Source organism: Gekko japonicus, unplaced genomic scaffold, assembly GCF_001447785.1.
Source record: "Gekko japonicus isolate JY-2015 unplaced genomic scaffold, Gekko_japonicus_V1.1 scaffold1529, whole genome shotgun sequence".
In the NCBI taxonomy this organism is placed as follows: domain Eukaryota; kingdom Metazoa; phylum Chordata; class Lepidosauria; order Squamata; family Gekkonidae; genus Gekko; species Gekko japonicus.
Window position 1 is genome coordinate 80,500 of NW_015173717.1, and position 25,287 is coordinate 105,786.

Sequence of the window (25,287 nt, forward strand, 5' to 3'; positions counted from 1 at the left end):
CGCGGTGCCACCCAGACCCATCCCCTGTGTCAGGCCTGTCTCATGGAGAGCACCCTCTGTCCATGAAAAACCCTGAAATGTTCTGGGTGCAAGGAGGAGACCTTTGAAGTCTGATGCGCACACAAGCCCAAATCTGGCAACATTAACCCCGGAGAAGAAAAGGTGGAAGGGAGACAAGCACTTAACCAACAAGTAACTTTATTGCCCTGCCCAACAGACAGTCCGAGGGAGAGAAGCGTCAGGGAAAGAAGACCAGGCAGCTCGTTTGCAAAAGTAGCACGGCCGTGTGCAGGTGACAATCCAACCATCGTTGTGTCTGCTTGTTGACCAAGACTAATTGTCTTGCCTTAAGTAAGTGCCTAATTGAAAATGACTAGAAAAGACCTGCGAGTAGGAAGGCTGACAGGCCTGAAATGAGGAACGGGAAATGAAACCACACACGTGTCGCCTGTCCTGAAGGGGGAAAGGTCTGGTGCTGTCGAGTCAGTGGTGCCAGATGATGACTTGGGAACAGAACCCACAACAGGGGCAGGGCTTGAGGGGGGGTCCTGGGATTTCAGCAGTGGAGGCAGGCTCAGGAGTAGAGCCCTTCCAGCTGTGGCAGCGGCCCGGATATTTAAAGATTTATCCCTCCTTCCCCCTGCTCTTCAGCTTCCTCTGTGTGTGTGTGGCTCCGCCTCCTGCCGTAGCCATCTTGTGGCTGGCTGCATCTGCCATGGCAGCCATTTTGTGGCTGTGCCCACCACCACCACGTGGCAGAATTCCAGTGGTGCCCGCAGGCTCAGAAAGGTTGGGCCCTTCCGAGCTGACTGACCCCAGAGGCCTGAAGGGCAGAGCCCTGCCTAGGGCTGCTCCCCCACCCCGAAGACACAGCTCGTGGCTGGTGCTGTGGCCATGGCGCTCTGGCCAGAGAGCTGAGCTGGGGCGTTTCCCCACCCACCTTTGGGAACACGTGCAGAAGCCTGCTGCTCCGCCTGGATGGCGCCAGGCTGGGTCTGGGCCACGGGCTCTCTTCTTCCAGGCACTCGTGGACAGCCCATTGTCATGGCAGCTGGGAGTTCAGTTGGCTTTGCGCGTCTGGACAGACTCATGGGACGGCTGGCTCTAATGAAGAGATTCTGAGGGTGAACCTCGAGTGACAGAAGCTAATAGCTGCCCCCGAGGAAAGGGCGGCAGAAGAGGGCCGTTCCTCTCTTGCCGCATGCTTGAAGGTCCATCACTGGCTTGGCCTCCATGTGGCCACGCCAGCCCCCCACTGAGTGTCTACCACTTCGTACTCCGACTCCATCTTGTGCACAAGCTTCTCGTAGTCGCTGTCTGACTTTGTGTCCATGTGCACATATTCAGAGCTTTGGGTAGGTTCCGTGGTGTAGTTGTTCTCAACCCTTGGGGTGACTTGCTCAGATTCACACCTGGACATCCTGGTCACAGCAAGCCTGCCTTCTTCCCTCGCGAGAGACACAGGATTGTTGCTGAAAGAGAAAGCCAAGGTTAGGACCATGCCATGGCTTGATCTATGCAAGAATAAGTGGAGAAGGTTTGTAGAGCTGACCCTAAGGGGTGGGTTGCCCCTTCCTATAACGGCGCAATTTGCAGGGCACCTCATCTGCAAGACCTCCCATCTACAGGATTTGAGATCTGTGGCTCCGGTTCAAAAAGGCACAAAGGGAAGCAGGCTACAATTTAGCCAGTAAAAGTCTGATTACTCCGGCCCGCTGCCTCTCCCCAAGTGTGTGACTGAAAGAGAAGCCGGCATACAGGCTGTGGGGGTGGGGGCTGGTCCCTCCCCCCAGTGAACTGAAATATACCTTGAAAGTGGGAAACCAGTCATGACATCCCTCCTTTGCCTCAGGGAAACGGGGTTTGCAGGTTTTTACATTTCTGTAAATACCTGAAGACCTGGCTGATGATGAGGCAGGTACGAGAGGAGCCAGGGTGGTGTCGTGAATGGAGTGATGGGAGAGGACCCTCGGCAACCTGGTTCAGATCCCCACTCGTGCCCTGGAAGCTGGCTGGGTGACCTTGGGCCAGTCACACTCTCTCAGCCTAGCCTACCTCACAGGATTGTTGTGAGGATAAAACAGAGGAAAGCTGCTTTGGGTCCCGTTGGGGAGAAAGGCGAGGTACAAATTCATTTATTTATTACTTCTTGCTGTTTTTGCAACCAGAGTAATAAACAGCAGGCGAGGTACAAGCCGGGTTGCTAGTTCTGGGCTGGGAAGGGGTGGAGCCTGGGGAGGGCGGGGCCTGGGGAGGGCCTGGGGTGGCCGTTTTCTCCAGGGGGACTCTGATCTCTGTCGCCGGGAGACCAGTTGTAATAGCGGGAGATCTCCAGCCACCACCTGGAGGCTGGCAACCCTAGGCACAGATGAAGTAAATAAAGAAATAAATTCTCCTTGGGAAGTGACGCCTTTCTCCAGCATGGGGCTGAAGTTGGTTCCCAGTCCCTTATTTGCATTTCCTGATTCCCTATTCTTGTTTTCTTAGCACAGATCCAGCATTATAAAATAGCACCCTGACAGCCTGTTTCACCCAAACATTTTGGCAAAAATGTTCCCAAATATCGAGAGAGCTTTTTTAAAAGCAAGAAAGTGAAACCAAGCAAACTAGGAGCAGATGAAAAGCAGCCGAATTTAGATTGTGAACAAAAGACTCTGTGAACTTTGGAACAAACCATCTAGGAGGGGGGAGCGACGTCAGAGCAAAACCTTCATACTTGAACTGAGTCGCTAATATCTGAATCTTTTTGTTCCCAGTTCAGCTTTTTCCTGCTATCTCACTTAAAGATGCTCTATTGGCTTGCAGGATAAAGAAGCCAGGGAGACAAACAAGGTTTGACACTTAACATTATAACTAAAAATTAAGTCTTATGATATAATTTTTAAGACATTCATAAAAGAAGACTTTGAGAAGTACTATCTGGACATTCTTCAAAAACAGAAAAGTCAAACTTGTTTTTTATTTCAAGTTTGTGAAAAATCGTAGCTGCGTAGTTTTGCCTGCACCAGCCAGATGTAAAATATGTTTCATCAAAAGAGGAGACCTGAGCAGCAGTGCAGGAGCTGGAGAAAACGTGGGCATTAGGAGTCTGTGCTTATTTGGAGGAGACCTGTCAACACTGAGCTGCTACTATACTGAGCAGTTTTGTTGCCTTAATTTAGGTTCAGTTGGAGAAATAGATTCAGGTGGGTGGCTTTGTTGGTCTGAAGCAACAGATCAAAGTCTGAGTCCAGTCAGGCACCTTGAAGACCAACGTGTGTGCCTGCACACGAAAACCTATACCCAGAATTAAACTTTGTTGGTCTTAAAGGTGTCAGAGAAACAACTTGTGGTGGGTTTGGGGTCCAGTGAGTATGAATGGCTTCTGTCCTCTGGGTTTGGCCGCAAGTGAGACCCAGAGGCTATGGTCTATTAATGGTTGTAGTCACATACTCAAAGGGCCTTAAGTGTCAGGAAATGACTGTGTCCAGGGCACCCATCTGGGCTTGAAGAAAATGACCCCTTTCAGCTGAAGGGAGGGGGTGAGTATGTGTTTAGAGTCCAGAAGAGGGGGGGGGAACCAGACATGGCTGTGAGCTGGTAGAAGCACACTTGGGGGCGCAAAATCTCTCTCTCTCCCCCTCTCTGGAAGATGAAGTAGGGTGGTGGATCTACTGCCCTGTAGGAGTGCCTCTTTGGCTGGTTCTGCATCTGGCATTCGCTCCACGTTTTCTCAACACTGAGGAAGAGGTGCAACTCAAAACCGCATTCAGATACCCCTGGGGGGCAAGGCCGTGCTGACTGCAAAGTCACCCCTGAACGGCCATACATCTATGCAGAGAGTACCATAAAGCCCGATGATCAAAGAGAGTGAAAGCAGCCTGCAATGTGGGAGGGGAATTTCTGTTCCAACGTGAGTTTCATAGAACAACAGAGGGAAAAGCCAACGCAGAATCGCCCCTTGTGTATTTGGAAACAAGCCATTATCACAAGGCTTCCTGGGGAGGTTACAAATCATACTGAAAAGCATAATAGGGGAGTGCAAAAAAAGAAGACAATAATTTTTTTTCTCAGGTCCATTTTAGCCTATGGGGACTATTATAGTCAACAGGCCCCATAGGCTATAATGGAGAATCGATCTGGGGGTATCTGGGGCTTATGGGGGCTGTTTTTTAGGTAGATGTACCAAATTTGTAGCATAGCTGCTGGTGCCTCTCCTCAACCCCCCCCCCCCCCAACGTAAAAAAAATTTGGACACGGGGGCCAATTCTATGGGCCCCAGAAGGGAGTGCCCCCATCTTCCATTGTTTCCAGTGGAGGAAAAAATGTCTTGTGAACCGTTCACAACCCCTCAGCTGCCTGTTAAAATTTTGTGCAACATTTCATCCAACATTTCCACCTTGCAAAGCCCAAGAGCTACTTACTAGGTCACTCCATAGGTGTGGTCTGAAAAAGAAACAGCAGAGCATTATGTGAAAATCTTTCTCTCAGCAAGCAAATTCCTTTAAAAACAGCAAGCAGCATCCACTGAAAATGTGAAGCGAAAACCAGAAGGACTGTGGAACCCTCTCAAGGGGGGAAGGCTTAACCATTCAGAATGCAGCAAAAAAACCCATCCAAAATGTGCCACGTCTGTCCCCCGCCTCGTGTTCTCCTGAGTCACATGGCATTGGTGCCGCTGGTGATTGGCTGACTGAACCTCTTCTTCACCATCTTCTGACAATGGGCTGTAGATAGAAAGTTTTAAAGAATGCTGGGAGGGGGGGAGCTCTGCAGGACTGTCTGATCAGACCCAGTTTTGTAAGTTTTCGAGGCACTATTAAAAATATCTAGAAACAGTCAATGTGCACACCCAGGACAGATGGTTCGATGCCATCCTTCAGCTCTCTGAAAAAAACTATTTCCTGTTAGGGATTTGCATATTTGGACATAAACAAATGGAAAAATGAACAGAAAATGCTCTATTTCTTGATGTTTTATAGTTATTGTAATGGATCCAAATTGAAAAAAATTATGATGGTTGGTAATATTCATTCAGACTTCTCTGTCTTGCAGAGGCCCGGCTGTCTGGCTTAGAGTCTATGGAAGCCAGGGGGGAAGGAAAGAGGGACGCAGCAGATACGGAACTGACAGGGCTGTTTCTCAGCCAGCCACTCCACACAGATCGCATGAAGGGAAGTTTCCTGACAGGTGTCTGTTTGTATCCTTCAGTCACAAAACGGCTCACTTATGTGGGGCGGACTCTGAGTCTACCTTTGCAGAGGTTTCTGTTCGCTGCTGCTGCACCTGCTGGGCTTGGGGGCACACGTGCTCGGCACACACTCCCTGGCACGAAGGCAGCACTGTGGACTGGGAGGGAAGGGGATACCAAGCACAGCGAGGCACAGAGGTCATTTCCTGCAGGAGCGCACAGGAGCGGAGCTCCGGCAGTAAAGAGCCCAGGGGGCGGGCAGATGCAACAAGCCCCACCCCCTGCTCCGAGCAGCCCTCAGTCAGAGCAAGAAACAGCCAGGTAAGTTGCAGAGCTCTCCCCAGCCCCCTGGCCCAAAACAGTCCAGTGGCACCTTTAAGACCAAGTTTGATTCAGGTACAAGCTCTCCCTCCTCTGCGAGGACAGATCTGCACGCCCCCCCCCCCAATAGCTAGCAATCCAAAACAGTCCAGTGGAGCCTGAGCAGTAGGTGTTGCCTTCTGACACACTTCCGGTAATGTCAGGGGGTTTGGCATATGCAAATAGGTTATGCTAATGAGTTATGCTAATGAGCTCCTGCACCCCTTTTTCTACAAAATGACCCCTGGCACCGAGGCAACACACGGCATCCTCCCCTGTGCCTGCTCCGTGCTGAGATGGCTGGACGTCAGGGCTGCCATTTCCCCACTGGGGGCGGGGCACCTCCCACCCTGAGAGACCACTGCCCCTTCAGCTGGAAGGCGGGGGGGAAGGGGGAGACACAGCCATCCCCGGCGTGTTGACATTGCTCCAGGTGCGACTAAGAAGTAATGTTCACAGCAGGTAACACTGTAGCATCCACACAAAACTCATAGCATCCAGCCAAAACTCCATAGAGACATCACCCTGATGTCATGATGTCACTTCTGGGTCACACTGGAAGTAAAATCATGGTGCCGGGGACCTCCCCCCCCCCCCCCCCCCCACCCCGTGCACAGTGGAAACCCCTGCCTCTCCCATAATAATTTTTAATTACTTATGTACTCAGTGGGATTTCTCTCCCGCCCTCCCCGGCAAGCAGGCTCAGAGGTACCTCTGCGATGCAATCCACTGTTTTTGGGAAGCCAAATCCCTCCTTGTACCTCTTTGGCAAGCAAGAATTTTAACTGTCTATAAAACAACAACTGTCCGAAAGTTGGGGAAGAGATCAGGTATTCCTCACAGATCTTTCCTTTGACCAAATGCCCCGTGGACATCTTTTTTTTTTTAATTTTTTTTTGTTTATTTATAAAATTTAAAATTTAAAAAACAGTCAGTAGCTATAAGTCGAAACAGCAGCAAAAAATAAAATCGGGAAGGGGGACACATTCACGATATCTGGGGAGTTTCCTCAATACATTTTCCAGGGCAAATTTTTTCTCTGAAGAGAATACATTGATTTTTGTTTTAAAAAGATAGTACAGAATCAATACATTTTGCTGAAATGAATCTTTGAAAGAGCCTCCACAGATGTCTTGTTGCCACCTATGCAAGGTGTGGGGTACTGAGAACGAAATACTCTGGACAGAGGTCATTTCGGGGGGGATCGCGGGGGATCGCAGTTCCCCCGGGTGAGGTGCAGGGGGCGGGGCACATGACGAAGCCCCGCCCCCTGCTTCCGGCAGCCCTGCTTCCGGCCCTCATTCAGCCAGGAGGAGGCAGGAGAAGAGGGAGGGTAAGTTGCTTCCTCCCTGCCTCTCCCCACCCCTGCCTGCCTGGGGCCAGGGAGGGGCTTCGCGGGGCTTCCTCGCACTCCCACCTGCCTTGCAGGTCCACCGCCGGGCCCCTCATGGGGCTCAGCAGTGGAGCTGCAAGGCCGGCGCCGGCGGCCGGGACCGTTGGGGGCGGGGTGTGTGGCCTTATGACACACTTCCGGTGATGTCAGGGGGTGTGGCCTTATGACATACTTCCGGTGATGTCAGGGGGTGTGGCATATGCTAATGAGTTATGCTAATGAGTTCCCCTAGCTCTTTTTCTACTAAACGACCCCTGACTCTGGACATTCCTCTCTGAGCATGAGGCTCCAGGAGACCTTCAGAGGGCCTCCGTCACCAGCCCCCTTGTTCTTCCGTTTGAGCCAAGCCTTGTTCTCCACATCAGCTGAACCGATGCTGGTTTTGGAAGGACTCTTGAAGGTGAGAAAGCCTCGGCCAGAGCCCTGCATTAGGAAAGCCTCTCTCTATCCCCTGGGGACTCATGGGTAAGAAAATGGCCTCATTTCAGGCAAGGATTCCCTTTGGATTCCTCTCAGCTCTGCAAGTTGCTCTTGTTGGGCTTGGAAGTGTCCTCTACATTTAGGGTTGTACAGACTGGACTTATGTTCCTACATATACAGCACAAAACTGCAGAAAGCATCTCCTCTTGAAGTAAGTCATCCCTGCTGCACAGCCACAAGTTGTTGGCCAGGAGGGAGAAACTTCGGGTCAAGAAAAAACAGGTGATCATAGATTGCAAATCTGCTGTGTGGCATTCAAAGTTTGCATCACTGAAACCAAGGCCATCTTCCAAATGGTTGTTTGAAGACAATCCAAAATCTACAAGTGATTGCGAATGCAGCAGCCTGACTACTGCCAGGGTCTGGCCACCAGGAGCAGTTGCTGCCCATTGGGGAACAGCTACATCTGGCTGCCGGTCTGTTTCCGCGTTCAGTTCAGGGCGCTGGTGATGGCCTTGAAAGCCCTTCCTGACCCACAGACTTGAAGGTCACCAGGCCGCCCTCTGCTGGCTCTCCCACCACTCCGGGGGGTGGCCCGTCTGGCATCGACCAGCGCCCGGGCCTCCTCCACCCTCCATCGTGGCTCCTCCGGCTCTGTGGAAGGGGCTCCCTTAGGGTTGTCAACCTCCAGGTGGGGACCGGAGATCACCTGGAATTACAACTGACCTCCAGACTACATAAATTGCATATTTATTTATTGTTCATTTATTTAAAACATTTATTCCACTTCTCCTGGATAAAACAGCTACTCTGGAAAGTAGACTGCATGGCGCTGTACCCTACCGAGGTCCCTCCCCTCCCTAAACCTCACTTACCTGGGCTGTGCCCTCAAATCTCCAGGTTTTTTCAAACCAGACGTTGGTGAACCTAGGCTCCCTGAAGAGAGAGGTGAGGGGGGTCCCCTCCTTGGAGGTCTTCAGGGGGCAATGCAAGGCCTGCTTGATTGCCAGAGCCTTCGAGGAAGTTTGAATGGCCGGCATCTTTGACGGGGGGCAGGTGTGGGGTTTCTGTTTAATTTCAGGTCGGCGTTTCATCAGATTGGAGGGAGGTGTCCAGTGGGGTGCCGCAGGGCTCAGTTTTGGACCCGGTACTTTTCAATATTTTTATCAATGATCTGGATGAAGGGCTACTCATTAAATTTGCTAATGAGTAGCAAACACCCAAGAAGATAGAGTTAAAATTCAACAAGACCTGAATACTCTGGAGAAGTGGGCAGTTGCAAACAGGATGCAATTCAACAAAGACAAATGCACAGTACTACGTCTGGGCCACAAAAATGTCAAGCACAAATACTGGATGAGGGATACGTTTCTGGGGAGAGGTGTATGCGAAAGAGATCTTGGGGGTAAGGGTGGACTGTAAACTAAATATGAGCAGTCAGTGTGATGCGGTGGCAAAAAAGGCAAATTCAGTCTTGGGTTGTACTAAAAGGGCCACTGCATCGAAATCGCAGGAGGTCACAGCCCCCCTATATACTGCCTTGGTCAGGCTGCACCTGGAGTCCTGTGTGTGCAGTTCTGGAGGCCTCACTTCAAAAAGGATGTGGCCAAAATCGAGAGGGTGCAGAAGAGAGCGACGAGGATGATCGGGGGTCTGGAGCAGTGTTCCCTCTAAGCTGAGTGAGTGTGAGCTAGCTCACAGTTTTCTAGCCTCCACCTCACACATTTTTGTCTCCACTCAGGAAGGAGGGCTCCAGAGCAAACTAATGTATGCAACAGCCAAACTACTCACTCACAACTTTAATGCCAGTCGCTCACAAAGTAGAATTGTTGCTCACAAGACTCCACAGCTTAGAGGGAGCATTGGTCTGGAGACTGAGCTCTACGAGGAAAGGCTGAGGGCCCTGGGAATGTTTAGTTTGGAGAAGAGGAGACTGAGGGGGGACATGATTGCACTCTTTAAATATTTGAAAGGCTGTCCTTTGGAGGAGGAGAAGGAGCTGTCCCAGTTGGCAGCGGAGGAGAGGACCCGAAGCAACGGTAGGGTTGCCAAATCTTCTTCCCCCCGCGGCGGGGGAGCGTCGCCGCGGTCCGGGAGTCGTCCCGATGTGCGGGGGGCGGGGTTCCCCCCGGGCCGGAATTCCCCTGCGGCGGAAATCGGGCCGCGGAAGCGGGGGGTTCCCCGCCCCCCGGCCAGATTTGGCAACCCTAAGCAACGGGTTTAAATTGCATGCAGAAAGGTATCGGCTGGATATTAGGAAAACCTTTTTCACGGTCAGGGTGGTTCAGAGGTGGAATCAGCTGCCTAGGGAGGTGTTTAGCTCCCCTTCACTGGCAACCTTCAAGAAGAGGCTGGGTGAATATTTGTCAGGGATGCTTCAGGCCGGTCCTGCATTGGGGAGGGGGTTGGGCTAGATGGTCGGTATGGCCCCTTCCAACTCCTGGATTCTATTTGTTTTTAACTATTTTTGTAAACCTCGTTGAACCACAAGGAAAGGTGAGATATAAATGTTTAAATAAAGAAACAAAGAAATAACATGTTCACCGCTACATACAGCCTGGTGACCTTATTCAAAGGGTTCCTGACCCCCCCCCCAGTGTCTCCTGGGAATCACCCGCTCCACCACCATGATTTCCAGAACAGCCCTTCCCTTTCCAGGGACTCACCAGGCCTGGACTTCCTTCTATGGAAGACGACCACCAAGATGGCGAGGAGCACTGCAGCTGCAGCACTGAGCACGGCAATCGGGACGATGACGTCGAAGGGGAGGCTGGCCGTCTGAGGAGCTGCAGCAAAAGGGCAGAAGCCACACTTCAGGGCGGGGGGGGGGCTGGTTCACAAAGGAGAGGGCCCCCGAATCAAAGGTTCCGACTGCTGCTCTCCGCAGGCTGCCCTGCATCTTAGCATCCCAGCTGGAAAACGGAACCCTTCAACAGCCTGCCTCACAGGGCTGTTGCCAGGCAGCATGAATGATTATGGCCCGGCCCACCTCTTTTAAGGATGGCCTTTCTCCACAGGAGCCTGGCACCTGCCCACCAAGGTCACCTGGCACGTGCCCTTCTGTTTGAGAGGGCGGGTTAGGTGGGATGCCCTGCTAGAGGCTTCTTGGTGCAAAACTGGTGGCGGTGGAAGTGCCCTCAAGTCGCAGCCGACCCATGGCAGCCCCACAGGGTTTCCAAGGCACGAGGGGTTCCGAGGTGGTTGGCCATGGCCTGTCCCTGGGAAACCACTTAGATAGGCTGTTGGGCACAACTGGTCACAAGGTCTGGGTTTCCCAGCCAACAGCCCTGGAATGTCCCACTGTCCTTTCCGTGGGTTAGGGTTCACTCTGTTTTGTGAACCATCTGAAGCTTTAGTGATGGGATTCGCTCTCAAAATAATGAAAAGAAAGCAAGGCTGAGTACTTCTGCACTTTAAGGTTGAGATCCTTGGAAGAAAGTCCATTAATATGCTCTGGACTTAATTCCACATCAGTATGCTTACAGCTGGGGGTATCAAACATTCAGCACAAGTGATCAGTAATAATACGGCCCCGACCTCCCCGGAGCAGCTGGCCCTGAAGGCGTTGGCATTCTGTGCACACAGGGAGGCAGGTGAATCAGCCAAAGCAACGTAAAAGCCTGCGGGGCCTGTGGAGCAAGGCCCCCTTTGGAATTCTGACACGATACGAGGGGATCAGCCGCAAAATGGCTGCCACAGGCAGTGGAGTCAGGCCCTCTAAGGCGGCCACATCTTCCCTTCAGTCCCACAGTGAAGATCCTTGTGCTGTGGGGGCAGCTGCTGCCAAAGCAACATTTTTAAAAGTCTGCACAGCCCATCAAGCCTCCAGTGGCCAATCAGGAGTTTTTCTTGGCAAAACCCCTACCTGACCCCGCCCACTTTCTGAAAATATTTGGCGGGCACCATGCTGGGGACCCCTGTTCTGGAGCATCAACGTAACACTGGGGCAGCCCCCCTGGCCCCGTCTCCTTTCAGCTTCCCACACCTGAGTTGACCGTAGGCTGCTCTGGAACTCCGCCATTCCTTCGAGGCTCGAGTGAAGTTGGAGCCAGACCTGCGGTTCAAGGCAAAGATTCAGCAGAAAAGAAGGGGTTGGCACCCACGAGGCAACTGTGGGATGACAGAACTGGTATACAAATATTGCCACCTTCGTCCAACAACCACCTCTGCTTGAGGTAGGATCTGAGGATCAGGGGGTAGGATGCTATTCAGTCACCCCCTTCTGGCTCACGAAGAGCCAGGAGGGAAACTATGACAATATCCAGAGCTCTAAATCGATAAATAAGGGTTAGAAGGGAAGAGCTGGCACATCATTTTGCGTGTGTGTGTGTTTGTGGGGGAGGGAGGGAGGGAGGGATCCTGGTTCACTGCCCTTTCCCCCCAAACCTGCCAAGGAGGGAGTGAGGAAGACTTCTCCTTCCAAGCCCTGGAGCCGCGTCCCATCCTCTTCCCCCCACCCCTGCCACCCTTCTGTTTCTTTGGAGGGGGGAAATGGTTGGAAGTATGTCAACACCTTCCGGGCTGCAGCCTTGAGCTGTCTTTTCCTGGCTTCCGATGCAGGTCCCAAAGTAGCACCCTGGGACAAGGGGCTCTTCCTCCACTCTTTGAGGTTCCCACCTCCCATGAGACACGGTCCCAGCAAGACCCCATTTGCTCCTCATTTTGTTTTCATGGGCATGGGCTGTAGCAATAGATCTCTATGCCATCACCTAAAGCAATACCCCACCACCACCCTGCTGTGTATGTACATAAATGCCGGAGCTTCATTTGTTCAGCCATCTAAGGCTGGTATTGTAAATAGTACATTCTGATTGGCTACTCTGCGCAGTAGGCCAATCAGAACCCTAGAGAGGCTCTGGAGGGAACCGACTTCATTGGTCCTTATGTTAATATTTTGATTGGTTCTTAACTCACCAGTGGGTGTGGTTATACAAGCCTGGAGAGTTTAAAAGAGAGCCTGTTGCTCTCATGTTTTGTGTTCGTTCCTGTCTTGTTCTAATAAAGCTGAATCACTTGTTAACGAGCTGCCTGAAGTCTCATACTTAACATACCCTTTTCCCACCTAGTGTACAAGTCTAATAAGTCATTTGTTTCCTCCTTTCCTTTGGGGAAACAACTGGTTTCTATTGGCTGGGCACCTTTCTGAATGCCAGAAATTACCTGGGGAGCTGTGCTGATTGAAGACTGCAGAAGGTCGTGGCCAACCACAGGCCAAGCTTCCTGCTCGTGTGTGAGGCTGTGGTGGCCCTCTTACAAAGCACACTGCAACTGTGTGCCGTTCACAGCCAGCAACAGAAAGTGTTTAAGCCAGACGCAGAGGCAGACACAGGTAGAGAGCGTGTCTCTCACAGGAGGCGGTGGAGCTGCTAAACTGTAAACTCTGTAACACTGGACCCTGCAAACTGGGACCTTCCGCACCTCCCCGCCCCCCGGCAGTGCAGACCCCAGGGAAATTTAAGGCCAGGCTGGAGGGACAGATGTGGGCTGAGACGGCTGTAGTGAGGCAGAGAAAAGAAAGAAGCTCACCCCTTTGGCTCCCTGTGGCAGAGAAGCTTCACTCCCAGCAGATTTCAGGGTTTCGTCCTGTTCCCCCTCCCGTTCCCCCGTCCCCACTGCACCTGCCTGACCCAGGTGGGACTTTGGGTAGTTGAGTCCTCAGCTCCAGCAACAAACTTTTCTGGGGCCAGAAAGGGCTCCCAGGGAGGGGAAGGTGGGAAAGGTCCGCAACGCACATGCTGGTGTGATACGGATCCAATCCAACATGCACAAGGAATTTAAATGGCTTGTATGATATGGCGTTGCATATTTCAGGTCTGCAATTCCTGAACCAAAAAACTAAACTAAAGAGAAAAACCTAAGTAAGGAACACAATAATTGAAAGTGGCACAGACCTTTGTGTAAAGTCTACTGCTTCTAGCATAGCTTATGTGTTTTTAATTGAATTATTTTATAATTTGTATTTTAACGCTTTAGTGTTTTTTGATATTTACCGCCTTGCAGAACCTGCTCAGGTAGAAGGGTGGCATAAGAACATTTTAAACAAACAAACAAATGAACAAACAAAGGGGAAAATGGGGTGCAGAAGGGGAGTGGGGGGGAGTGGGGGTGTGGGGCGGAGGTGGACTTGGGCAGCAAGGGAGGTGAAAGACGGGGTGAGGAAAGCTCATAAATAACCGGATTCCATCAGGAACCCAGACTGCAGCAATAAGGCTGTCTGGAAGATGTCACTGCCACCTCCCCATAACCTGCAGTTGCCCTTGGAAGCAGGGATCATTCCACCCCCACCCACCCCCAGGAAGGAGGGTCATCCGCTCTCTGCCGCTGGCACCACACACGCTCCAAGTGCCATTAAGCATCAAGCCTGCATCCGTAGGCTCCACCTCCTCAACCAGGTTCTGTTTCTTGGTCACACTCCCCAGAGACAGGATGTTGGAACCGGTTAAACTGGCAGATTTTAGAATACAGGGCTGCGTCTCTGACACAACGGGACGTTGACACTAGAGCAGGGCCCCCCATTGGGTTGAGTCAGTGAGCGCCTTTTGAATCCTGATCCAGCATGGGGGGTGCAGCCACAAAACAACTGCCACAAGATGGCTGCTGCAGGAGGTGGAGCCAGCCACAAGATAGCTGCCCCATCTTACCTTCAGGCACACGGGGAAGATTCTTGTGCTGTGGTGGCGGCTGCCGCCAAAACATTTCTTAAAATCTGCACAGCCAGTCAAACCTCCAAAGGCCAATCAGAAGCCTTGCTAGACAAAAGGCCCGCCTGAGCCTGCCCCCTGCCAGGAAAGGTGTTGGCCAGCGCCGGGGCTCCCACAGGGATCGTGTCGGGGATCCCTGTCCCCGGAGTGCCCCTGTGCAAAGGAGCGCGGGCAGTGGCTGAGGTGATTGCCATATCCCAAGAGAGACCTGCTTCAGCAGATTGGAGGCTGGCTGCCAGCCAGACCCCCAAAGCCCCAGGAAGCCCCGCCTGCAGAACCCAAAGACAGCAGCAGCAGCTTCACGCCAGTCCCCGCCTGGCATCTGCTTCAGCAGCCACCCTTCAGAAGGGCTTACTTCTTTCAGCAGTGGTCGTCTCCGCATTCCCAGAGCTCGGTCTGTTCGAAGTGGGAAATTCTGACGGGTCTGCCAAGAGAAAGCACCCGGCATTAGCCTTGGCCACCTCCTCCATTCATAACAGAATCTTGGGTGGCCTATCTGGGAATGCCTTGGGATGCTAGGGAGAGGGGCACACGTCCGGGTAGCTTCCTCCAAAAAGTTTTGAGAAAACATGAATGAGGAAAGCAAACTAAACATTTATTTCATTTTACAAAATTTACGTGACATCTTTCTGCCCTTCACAAAGACCACCAAGTTGGCTAATAACTTAAAACAGATATATCTAAAATCACATTTTAAAACCATTTAAACCAACCCCCAACAAAAATACATCATTAAAACAATTGAAACAGAACTAAAGGCATACAAAGACATGGCCTTTGAGGAAGAAGAAGATGGCGACCGGGTGTTGTCAGACTCACAGCAAACAATGAAATACACTCTTGCAGGAAGGTTTTCTTTTATTGAAGCCATGAAGTACTTAGAACAGATGTTCTGTTCAGAATATAATAAAGCAAGTTCAAAATAACATGGGCCAATAGATATGGTTCCCGCGCCCGCCTTGAAGGCGCATCTCGCGCTCAAACCTTGAGAAAGCAATGGTTGTAGCTGATTAAACAATTCTTCTCTTCTCACACTACTGTTCATTATAGACTAAGCAAAAGCCTCCAAACGCGCACCACCTGTAGCCTTGGCTGATAAGGTTCCTTCAAAGCAACGCTAGCGTACATGGAAAGGAATGCAGTTGATGATGAGCGCTTGAGGGTGAGGGGGGACATGCGCACAAGAGTCCAAGCCAGTTAAGGAAAGGTGGGAGGGGGGAGGTAGACACATCTCATATGCACGGAAAAAACATATTGGCAGCTTGCTGAAAGGTGTGAAGCTCTGGTGCTGAGCTCCCCCGTGGTACTCTAAGCTATGTCTAGTAAATTATTATTTTGATAAGAATCAGCTGTCCAGCAGATAGGAGTAGTAGAGAGTGAGGTATATTCAGCTCCAGACCGATATTTACTTCTGAGGGCCTCGAAGAACGCAGAGAACGTGGAGAATGCGGAAATATCTGAAACACCGGGCCAGCAGTGAGGCCTTACGCCAAGCCCCCAGGAAGCCGCGGAGTCGCGTTTGAAGCGCGGCGGAGTTTCTACCACCGACCTAGAGAGCAAGGCGAGGGCTTTCGAGCTGGAGACATCCGGCTCTGGCCTCGGCAGAGAAACTCTCTATGAGTGGTACGGGCACGGCGAGGGGACGAGGGGGCTCACAGAACACCACAGGGGCTCCTCGGGTAACCAGACCCCCATTGAGGCCCCGGGGAGGGGAGCTGAGTCACCAGCGGCGTGGGCTCGGTGGTGCAGGGACTTGCATAGCGACCGTTGCAAAGCGACCGCGGGGACGACAGGACAACAGGCCGGATAGGCCGGACTGGCCCGGAAGATATAGGGGCTGTGTGCGAAAAGGTGCAGAGGCAGCGGTGGGGGATGGCGTGACCACAGCAGGCGCTGAGAGAGCTGGCGGGGACATCGTTTTTCGACCGGTGGTGAGAGAGCCGGGAACGAAACCTCTACCTGAACCTGATTGGAGGACACGACCAGGTGGAACGGGACATATGGAGCAGGACTTACCAGCGGGGTGGAACTTGCGAGCTTTGAGCCGTTGCTGGGTGAGACTGGTGGTCGGGCTCAACTTGTGGTTTCTGTGCCCTGGTGGAGGGGGGGGGGAGACCTGCAGAGGCGGGGTCTCCCTGACGGTCGGTGTGGAAACTGTGGTCGTGGGAGCCCCCTAGTGCCCGGAGAACAAAATTACATCGGGGCGAAGAGCCTGGTTTTATCTGTCTGGCACTTTAAGAACACTGCTGGAGCTGGAAGTGAATGTGTGGGTCTGCTGGGGGGGAGAATGGTGATGTGCCGCTATGTATGGTGTTGAATTGATTGTTAGGTGGGACTGTCAGGGCTTAGTTAATATAGTTTAGAAAAAAACCCTGACATGACCAGTTAGGATTATGTTTTAACATAGATAGCATTTAGATAGATTTGTATAAGTGCAGTAGCTGGAGTATCTGGACCTACCATCGGTCGGCGGCCTGAAGCATTGCGGAGTCTGCCAGTGACTGATGGATGGACAATTAATTCCAGTGCTCTTGGGGAGAGGGAAGTATGGCGGTGGGTCTAGGCAGAATGTAGAGCGAAGGGCGCAGAGAAATAGAGCGGCTCGGCGTCCTTACAGCCTTCGACCCATCCCGAGGGTGGCCAGCAGTGGGGCCGAGATTAAAAACCCTCCTCCGTCATTGGTGCTGTGCAACGCCAGGTCCATTAATAACAAAGCCGAAGTCTTACGAGACTTTGTGCTAGAACAGCAAGCAGACCCGGCATGCGTGACCGAGACTTGGGTGCAGGAAGGAGAGACGGTTGCGCTCGCCTAACTTGCCCCTCCGGGATTCTCGGTCCTTCACCAATCACGGACCAGAGGGCGGGGGGGAGGAGTGGTGCTTTTCATTCGGGAGGTTTACTCCGTCAGGGCGCTCCCGCGGGTAGAGATCACGGGCATAGAGGGTGTCGGTGCGATGATGGAGGCTAAGGAGAGTTTGGCTGTCTGGTTGGTGTACCGACCACCTAACGCGCCGACCGATAGCCTGCCATCCCTGCTGGAGGCCGTATCAGGCTGGGCGCTGGAGCACCCAAGGCTGCTTGTCCTGGGTGACTTCAACGTCCATGCTGATGACGCGACCTCCAGCCGGGCTATGGACCTAGTGTCGTCCATGGAGGCACTGGGACTCTCCCAGGTCGTTTCAGCCCCCACACATCGGGGTGGTCACACGCTCGATTTGATCTTTGCTGCGGGAGTGATGGTGGACCGGATTGCTGCCTTGGCAGTACCATGGTCGGATCACCATGCCCTGAGGGCCTGTCTGAATGTCCCACCCCGCCCCTGTTTAGGTGGCGAGCTGACTTTGGCTTGCCCGTGGAGCCAAATGGACCCTATGCGGCTCCAGATGGCTCTGCGGGATCCGAGGCCCCCTGGCGGCTCGTTGGAAGAGCTGGTGGAGGACTGGAATGGCCGGCTCTCCTCAGCTATCGACGAGATCGCTCCCAGGCGCCCTCTCCGCACCCACGATAGGCGAGCGCCCTGGTATACTCAGGAGTTGCGCTTGCTGAAGCGGGAACTGAGACGGCTAGAGAGACAGTGGCGTCGCGCTCGCGACCAAGTGTCCAGAACATCCTATAGGATGCTTATGAGATCCTACGGGATGGCAGTCAAGGCCGCAAAGAGGGACTTCTATGCGACCTCGATTGCGTCTGCTAGCTCACGCCCAGCCCAATTATTTAGAGTAATTCGGTCTTTAACAACTCTGCCTCAGGGCAAGGAAAACGTTAGGGAATTGGACATTGGCTGCGAGGCTTTTGCGAGCTATTTTGCAGATAAAGTCTTGGCACTCCGCCGTGACCTCCCCACCACAATTGATACAGTTAGGGAACTTGAGGCCCCTTGCACGTCTTTGGGGCCGGGTTTAGTGTGTTTTTACCCACTCAGTCTGGAGGAAGTGGACATGTTGTTCATATCTGTGCGTCCAACCACATGTGACCTTGATCCGTGCCCCTCTTGGCTGGTTAAAGCAGGCCACGAGGGGTTGCGAGGTGCCCTACGGGAGATTGTTAACAAGTCCCTCATGGAGGGATGGTTCCCTGGAGCACTCAAGGAAGCGATGGTCCGCCCTCTCTTTTCCTCGCTCTCATATTGAGTATGGTTGCTATAATGTCTCTGGGGACATTCTTTTTAGTGATCTTTTTCGAACCCAGCCTGGCTGCATTGGTAATTACTGGATACACACCTTCTTCTAGTTTAAGGGCCTGTGCTATAAATGAGGCTATGAAAGAGATTAAATCTGTTGTCCCTTCTGCCTCTTCCGGAAAACCACGGAATCTTAAATTAATCGATTTTTGTCCACATTCTACTGCAATCAGGAGGTCATTCACATCAATCACATTCTCACTTATAAGCTTTATATTTGCCTGATTCACTAAGCTGTTTTCCAGCACCGAGTCTGCCTTCTCCACGGCCTGAGCTACTGAAATCTTGATATCCTCTACATGCGTAGTGAGGGTGGAAATTCTATCGACCAGGCTAGCCTCCATATTTTTTAGGTATTCTAAAATCGTTGAATACGATGTCTGCTGTGGTGTGATCTCCATCAGTTTTACAGCCGCTGCCATTTTGGCCTCCTTCTGAGCTTGCAGGCCCCGGTTTGTCTCTGCTCCAAAGTGATCTTGAATAGAGCGGGAAGTACCAGAAACCACTCTATTTTTGATCAGATCAGTTTTACCCATGCCGGGTGATAACGTTTTATAAGCGCTTAAGTAGTTCAGACGATTTTTAGAGCGGGAGAGTACTTCGGGATCAGAGAGCTGTACAATCAAGCGAACGCCATCCTCGACAGCTCTGCCACGCCCCCCTTGTTCCCATACTTGATGAGCAGCTGGAGAAATGCCTGGTTTCAGGAAGATACACAAAGCCACCTCCTGCTGAGTCAGACGGTCTGCTCAGTACGGTCTGCTATGAGTGTGGGTGGCTCTCCAGGATCACAGGCAGAGAAGATCCTTCTCCAACAGCAGCTGGGACCATGGACCTTCTGTACACAAAATGTGTGTATACTGCTGGACCATGCATCTGATGTTTACCCAAAGGGGATATTTTTTTACCAGTGACTACACCTCTGCAATCTATACCATCAGGACCCCGAATCCACAAGAGTCATTAGCTGCACTTGAAATTATTTGTTTCATTTTCAGAACCTGACCTGCTGTAGCTTTTCAGAATTATAGCATTTCTGACATAATTCAGAAAAGGGTTCTCTGAGCACACCCAAGCTATCCCGCCCCTCTGAGAAGGGGCTCAGCATCCCACGTGCCCCACCCTGCCTCTCTCCACACCCAGACATCTGGAATGGCCTGAAGGACAGGCGGCTGACCCGGAGGGCCCAAAGGCAGATCTGAGGGTGGCGGCAGCTGCGCCTGCCACAGAAGTGTAGGTGCAGCTTGTGTGCAATTCCATGGATTTGTGGGAGATAATAAATGAAGGGAAATGGCTCAGATCAATACTGGGTACTGAAAACATTTAGTTTACTGAATGCTGAAATGATCCATTTTCAAGGAAAGAACACTTGAAATCTTAAAATAGAGAAGGGGTCCCCAGTCGTTTTCAGCTTGCAGGCACCTTAGGAATCCTGACACAGGATGGTGGAGCCAACCACAAAACATCAGGAAGTGAGGTTATGCATAACTCCAAGAATAATTCTTCACTATTTCAAAGGAACATATTGTTTTAAAACATTTCCTTGCAAACACACACCTCCTCCTCAGCCACACAGGGAAGATTCTTGTGCAATGGGAGCAGCTGCTGCCAAAAGCAACAGTTTGGTGTTTTTTTAAAAAAACCTGCACAGCCAATCAGATCTCCGATGGTCAATGAGAAGTCCAAGTAGGCAAAAGCCCTGCCTGGCCTCGCCCTGTTTCTGAAAATACTGTTAGGGGGCAGCAGGAAAGGTACTGGTGGGCACCATGTTGGGGACCCCTGATAGAGAGGGTAAAAAATTATTGGAAAATGCTTTTTTAATGGTGTTTCTTAAAACCCATCACTCCAATATGTGATTTGGACTCCTTACCTTTCACAGTTAGCTGAAAGGCATTGCTCCTCTGGACAGCCGAGCTCACTCGGTTTCCCACTTCACAGAAGTATGTTCCTGTGTCCGATACCTGCAGGCTGTCAAAGTGGAGTACGGCATCCTGACCGACTCGGTCTTCATTTCCTCTCTGCGCTGCCTTGAGCCATTGGTATGTAATGGGTGGGGAGCCATTGGTGTGGCAGGTCAGGCTGGTATTCCTCCCTCTGGGCAAGATGGATCCTGGGCTCCCAGCCGTGATGACAGGCTTGGTCACTGCCACTGGAGAACAGAAGGAGGGCGTTTATTGCGCAGCTACAGCAGCCGGGTGCGGAACAACCAGCTGAAGTCCAAAGGATGCAGGAGGAAAGGGAGGGTGGGAAATCAAAGGGCAGGAAATTGGAGGGCAGGAAATTGGAGGGCGTGAAATTAAAGGGTGGGAAATTAAAGGGCGTGAAATTAAAGGGCGGGAAATCAAAGGGCGGGAAATTAAAGGGCGTGAAATCAAAGGGCGTGAAATTAAAGGGTGGGAAAACAAAGGGCGGGAAATTAAAGGGCAGGAAATCAAAGGGCGTGAAATTGAAGGGCGGGGAATCAAAGGGCGGGAAATTGAAGGGCGGGAAATTGAAGGGCGGGAAATTAAAGGGCAGGAAATTGAAGGGCGGGAAATCGAAGGGCGGGAAATTGAAGGGCAGGAAATCAAAGGGCGGGAAATTAAAGGGCGGGAAATCAAAAAGCGGGAAATCAAAGGATGGGAGTGCGGCATCTGCAAGAAGGTCACGTTTCTGGGTAGAGAATGGCTTGGGGAGCCTTTCCTGCCCTTCATCCCCATTGCTTGTGGAAAAGCCAAACAAAGTTTAGAAACCTGCATAAGGCAAGCTCAGTATAAATTTCACAAAACTAATGCCATCTTCACCCACGGCATGCCCTGTGGACTGTGGGGGTTACCTTTAATGACTCTGAGGACCGTCATCCTCTCCTTTCTCATCCGGTTCTTGTTTCTTGCCACCCAGACAACTTCACAGGTGTACTGCCCACGATCACTCATATCCAGGTCCTCAATCAGGAGGGAGACATCTCCAGGTGGGTCTTTCGGAATACGGATTCTGTTTTTGAAATGCGTCAAGAGCGTCTGATCCCCAGAGTTAGGATCCCGGCGAAAGATGGTCCTGATGCCGTCACCTGACAGAGAGGTTTTCCACAAGACGGTTTCCTGTGTGAAGTCAGCGGAGGGTTCATATACACATGGCAAGCGGACGGATGCTTTCCAGGTCCCTTCAATTTCCTGTACACCAGTTAGATCCAGCAGGGCTGCAAGCACAACAGGACAGCCATGAGCAGATGACAACTCCCTGACATCAATAAAGCCATCTCTAGACAAGGGGGCAGCTTGCTGGGGAATGAACACGGGTTCTTTGGCACAAAGGTGGTCCTGGGGGGCAGCCGTGTTGGTCTGCAGCAGAATGGCTCGATTTGCGTCCGGCGTCACCTCAGAGACCAGCAAGATTTCTGGGGTGTGACCTTTTGAGAGTCCAAGCTCCCTTCCTCAGGGATCTCACAAAGGGAGCTTTGACTCTTGCGAGCTTATATACCCCCCAAAGTCTGGCTGGTCTCTGAGGCCTTACTGGACTCAAACCTGTCTTGTACAGAGGGGTCACTTTCATGCTATTAAGAACCTGGACTGGGACAACCTAAAACAGGAACAACTTCAGGCAGCCTACCTTGGCCTTCTTTGCTAATAATCATTTACTTCTTGCAAATAAAGAACACCCATGTTGCACATCCCCGTGATATTTGTCGGATTCTCCGGACTTGCTACTGCCAGGGAACCACAAAAAAAGTAGCAGAGCGCTCAAAGGCTCTAGCGCAGCAGAGCTGGGGCTGGATGTGGCAGCAGACTTACAAAGGGCCACGCAGTCAGCAGTCAGTTCTAAAGCCAATGAGCAACTTTTATTAAAGGGAACACATGCTGGAGAGTGCAGGTAAGAGATAGGGATAGATTACCTGCTCCAACTAACTAGATGGTGTTGGATGCTGGATGCATGTCCAGCCTCCATGGTGCAAGATGGAGTGATCAGCCACCTTCTTTTGTGTGTGCGCAAGAGAGAAGAGAGTGAGAGAGCAGAAGCAGAGGAGATTGCCCCTAAGAGTAGCATTCTACTTCAAAGGAAAGGATCAGATAGCAGGAAGGAAAGGAAGCTCTGTGTGTCCTGACCTCTCTACCTGTCTAAACTCTTTGGTGCCATCTTCTCAAATCTGAGGCAGGAGACAGTGCCAAGTCCTCCACTTCTAACAATATTTTAGTTCTTTCACAACCAGCCATGATGCACTAAGCCCCCATGAAATCTGGCACCACCGAACTCTGAATACTTGCAGAATGCTTGCGCAGCAATCAAGCTACAAGACCCTGGGATGCTGCCACCCTTCCAGGAGACACACCGGTGGATAAGAGAGGCATGCTTCACCCGTGGGTCTGGCATCTGCATGTGCCCCGTTTAGATTAAGAAGAGTATGAAGAAAATTCAGTGGTACCTTTAAGGTTTTAAAAATAATTTATTTATAGAGCATGCACTTATGTTTCAGTTGGCCACTGTAAACTCCCCCTTCCAGGAATCCAAGGGCAATGCTGTGAGTGAAAGGGCAAGAGAACTCAGGCTGCTGTCAGAACCCACAGCCAACAACGGAGTACACACTTCTTTAGAAAGGTTATACTTTTATTGAAGAGCCATAGATGCATTAACGTAGTCACTGTTAAGAATAGCAGTTGCCTCTTGAACCTAATGAGATATAGGGCATTCGTATGCACCCCCCACTACGCTGGCCAATTAGGCACCCTCCCGCGCGCGGGCTAGAGCCAGCAAGCGTTACTATGCGAAGCTGGGAATTGTGCGGCTCCCACGGCTGGCCTGGAAGGCAGACAACACACATCACCACCTGTACTTCTTTAGAGATAAGCATTTCAGCACAAAGCAGAGAGAAAGGAATGCGAAAGCAATTTACACAGACACTGAAAGAACATCCCAACCCCCATGGCAGCATAGCTGACAGCTGCCCAGGGCTTTGGGTTTGCTTTGGTTTGGTCTGAGTAATGGTCTCTTTATGAGGGCAGTTTCATGCCGTTAGTTCTGCCCATTTGATAAACCACACCTCAGCTCTGCAGCTGTCAAGGAAATCATGTACACATTGTGGGGGATGTTTCACAATTCCTTCCCTTTGGAGAGAGTAAGATGCAGTGGTCTCATTTCTTGGATTCTTGCAGTCACTAGGAACCCTCGTGCAACGTTTGGGAACAAACACTCCCGTAACGCTGGCAAAAGGTGAGGGCATCGGCCAGTCCTAAGCATCTTCTATATACTCAGGGGCCATTTCGTAGAAAAAGAGGTGCAGAGGCTCATTAGCATATCTATTAGTATAAGTCATTAGAATACGCCACGCCCCCTGACATCACCGGGAGTGTGTCAGAAGGGGAAGCAAAAGGGGGGGCATCTTTAAAAGCCTCCCCTCCCCTTCCCCAGGCAGCCTACCAAGGTGGGGGGGAAGCGAAGAGAGCAGGGGTTTAAAGTTTAAACCTCTTCTCTCTGGAGTCGCGCCGCAGCAGCAGCATGATCTTTCCATTGTGTTCTATGGGGCCATAGGATACAATAGGAGATCATCCGCTGCTGTGGTGCAACTCTAGAGAGAAGGAGTTTAAACTTTAGACCCCTGCTCTCTTCGCTTCCTCCACAAGCCTGCTGGGAGCTGGGGGCGGGGCTTGCCGCCACCGCCATTTGTGCTTGTTCCTGGGCTGCCGGAGCACTGCTCCGGCTCGCTCCGGCCCCAAATGACTCCTGTATATACTGCCTGGGTGGGGCCTGTTGGCAGAGTTCAAACAAGCAGCGGAACGGAGCACCAACTGTTTCAAGAAAAGTTTATTAAAAAAGAAATAAACTCTGATAGAACAGAAGAGCGGGAGAGAGGCTTAACTAACTGCTGGGAGAGACAGAAACAAAGGGGGAAGAGTCAGTTGGAGCAGGAAGTCTCCAAAGAGCCAACCAGGAGACAGGGAGGACATAATTTGAAACTGTGGGAATTTCCTATTATTCTAGCAATGCTAACTAGCAGTCCTTCAGCTGTCCCCTTATAAGGCTGTGCTTCTGATCTTCTTCAAGTAGGTGCACTATAGACCTTGTATATTCCAACACTGCTTCTCAAGGTCTATTCTGCAAGTCCACAAGATTCATTTTTCTTCATAAAATCTCAGCTTTGCAACACAGTGTTCTAGTTTAACAACTGTAAATTTAGAAAATCCATTTGTATTATACCCTCCTTCCTGGAGGTGCTTCTGTGAATGCCCATTTCTGATTCTTGACTTGAGATTTAATTCCTTCCTCTGCTGCATTTCTCCATCTTTCCGCCTGATCAGCGGGCATTCTCTTTATTTCTTCCCATGTGGAAGGTTCCGTTGCAGTTTCTCTTTTGGTCAGGTAGGAGAGTTTTCTTGGTAGTACTCTCTTGTTGAATCTCGCCAATCATCTGTCATCTGGTTCCTCATCCTCTTCTGGTTGGGGATCTTCTGATGTGTCACCTGTAGGTTCAAAGGTGGTTGATTGCATTGCTTCTGGCTGATGCATTTTATTGTCTTCCATCGGTTTGGATTCTATAGTGTCCATTTTTTTCTGTAGTTTTAGATTTTTCCTTCTTGTCTATGTAGATTATATTGTAAATTCGTATAGTTTGTGTTTTGGGATCAAGGATTCTATATCCCTTACATCTCACAATACAAGAATTCATGGGCACTCAATGAAATTGCTGAGCAGTCGGGTTAGAACAGATAAAAGGGAGTCCTTCTTCACCCAAAGAGTGATTAACACATGGAATTCACTGTCACAGGAGGTGGCGGCAGCTACAAGCATGGATGGCTTCAAGGAGGGATTAGATAAACATATGGAGCAGAGGTCCATCAGTGGCTATTAGCCACAAGGTATAGATAGGAACTCTTGGTCAGGGGCAAGTGATGCTCTTTATTCTTGGTGCTGGGGGGGGCAACAGTAGGAGGGCTTTTAGTGTCCTGGCCCCACTGGTGGACCTCCTGATGGCTCCTGGTATGTTTGGCCACTGTGTGACAGAGTGTTGGACTGGATGGGTCATTGACCTGATCCAACATTGGCTTCTCTTATGTTCTTATGTTCTTATCCAATAAAAATACCTTGCTCAATC

At 51.1% G+C, this 25,287-nt stretch overlaps 1 protein-coding gene across 2 annotated transcripts in view; it reads right to left on the reverse strand.

The window, feature by feature from the left end:
* Positions 1-733: 733 nt before the first annotated feature.
* VSIG4 (V-set and immunoglobulin domain containing 4) overlaps positions 734-25,287 on the reverse strand; it is a 30,936-nt gene continuing 6,382 nt past the window's right edge. Inside the window, exons 2-8 of one of the 2 annotated variants that reach the window (XM_015423340.1) lie at positions 21,040-21,402; positions 20,095-20,373; positions 14,400-14,468; positions 11,329-11,397; positions 10,010-10,129; positions 4,404-4,425; positions 734-1,472 (exon numbers count right to left, since the gene is read on the reverse strand). In XM_015423340.1, the coding sequence (XP_015278826.1) occupies positions 1,217-1,472; positions 4,404-4,425; positions 10,010-10,129; positions 11,329-11,397; positions 14,400-14,468; positions 20,095-20,373; positions 21,040-21,402 (1,178 nt within the window). In that variant the 3' untranslated portion in view covers positions 734-1,216. The remainder of the gene's footprint in view (positions 1,473-4,403; positions 4,426-10,009; positions 10,130-11,328; positions 11,398-14,399; positions 14,469-20,094; positions 20,374-21,039; positions 21,403-25,287) is intronic. The other variant, XM_015423341.1, reaches the window with a different exon arrangement.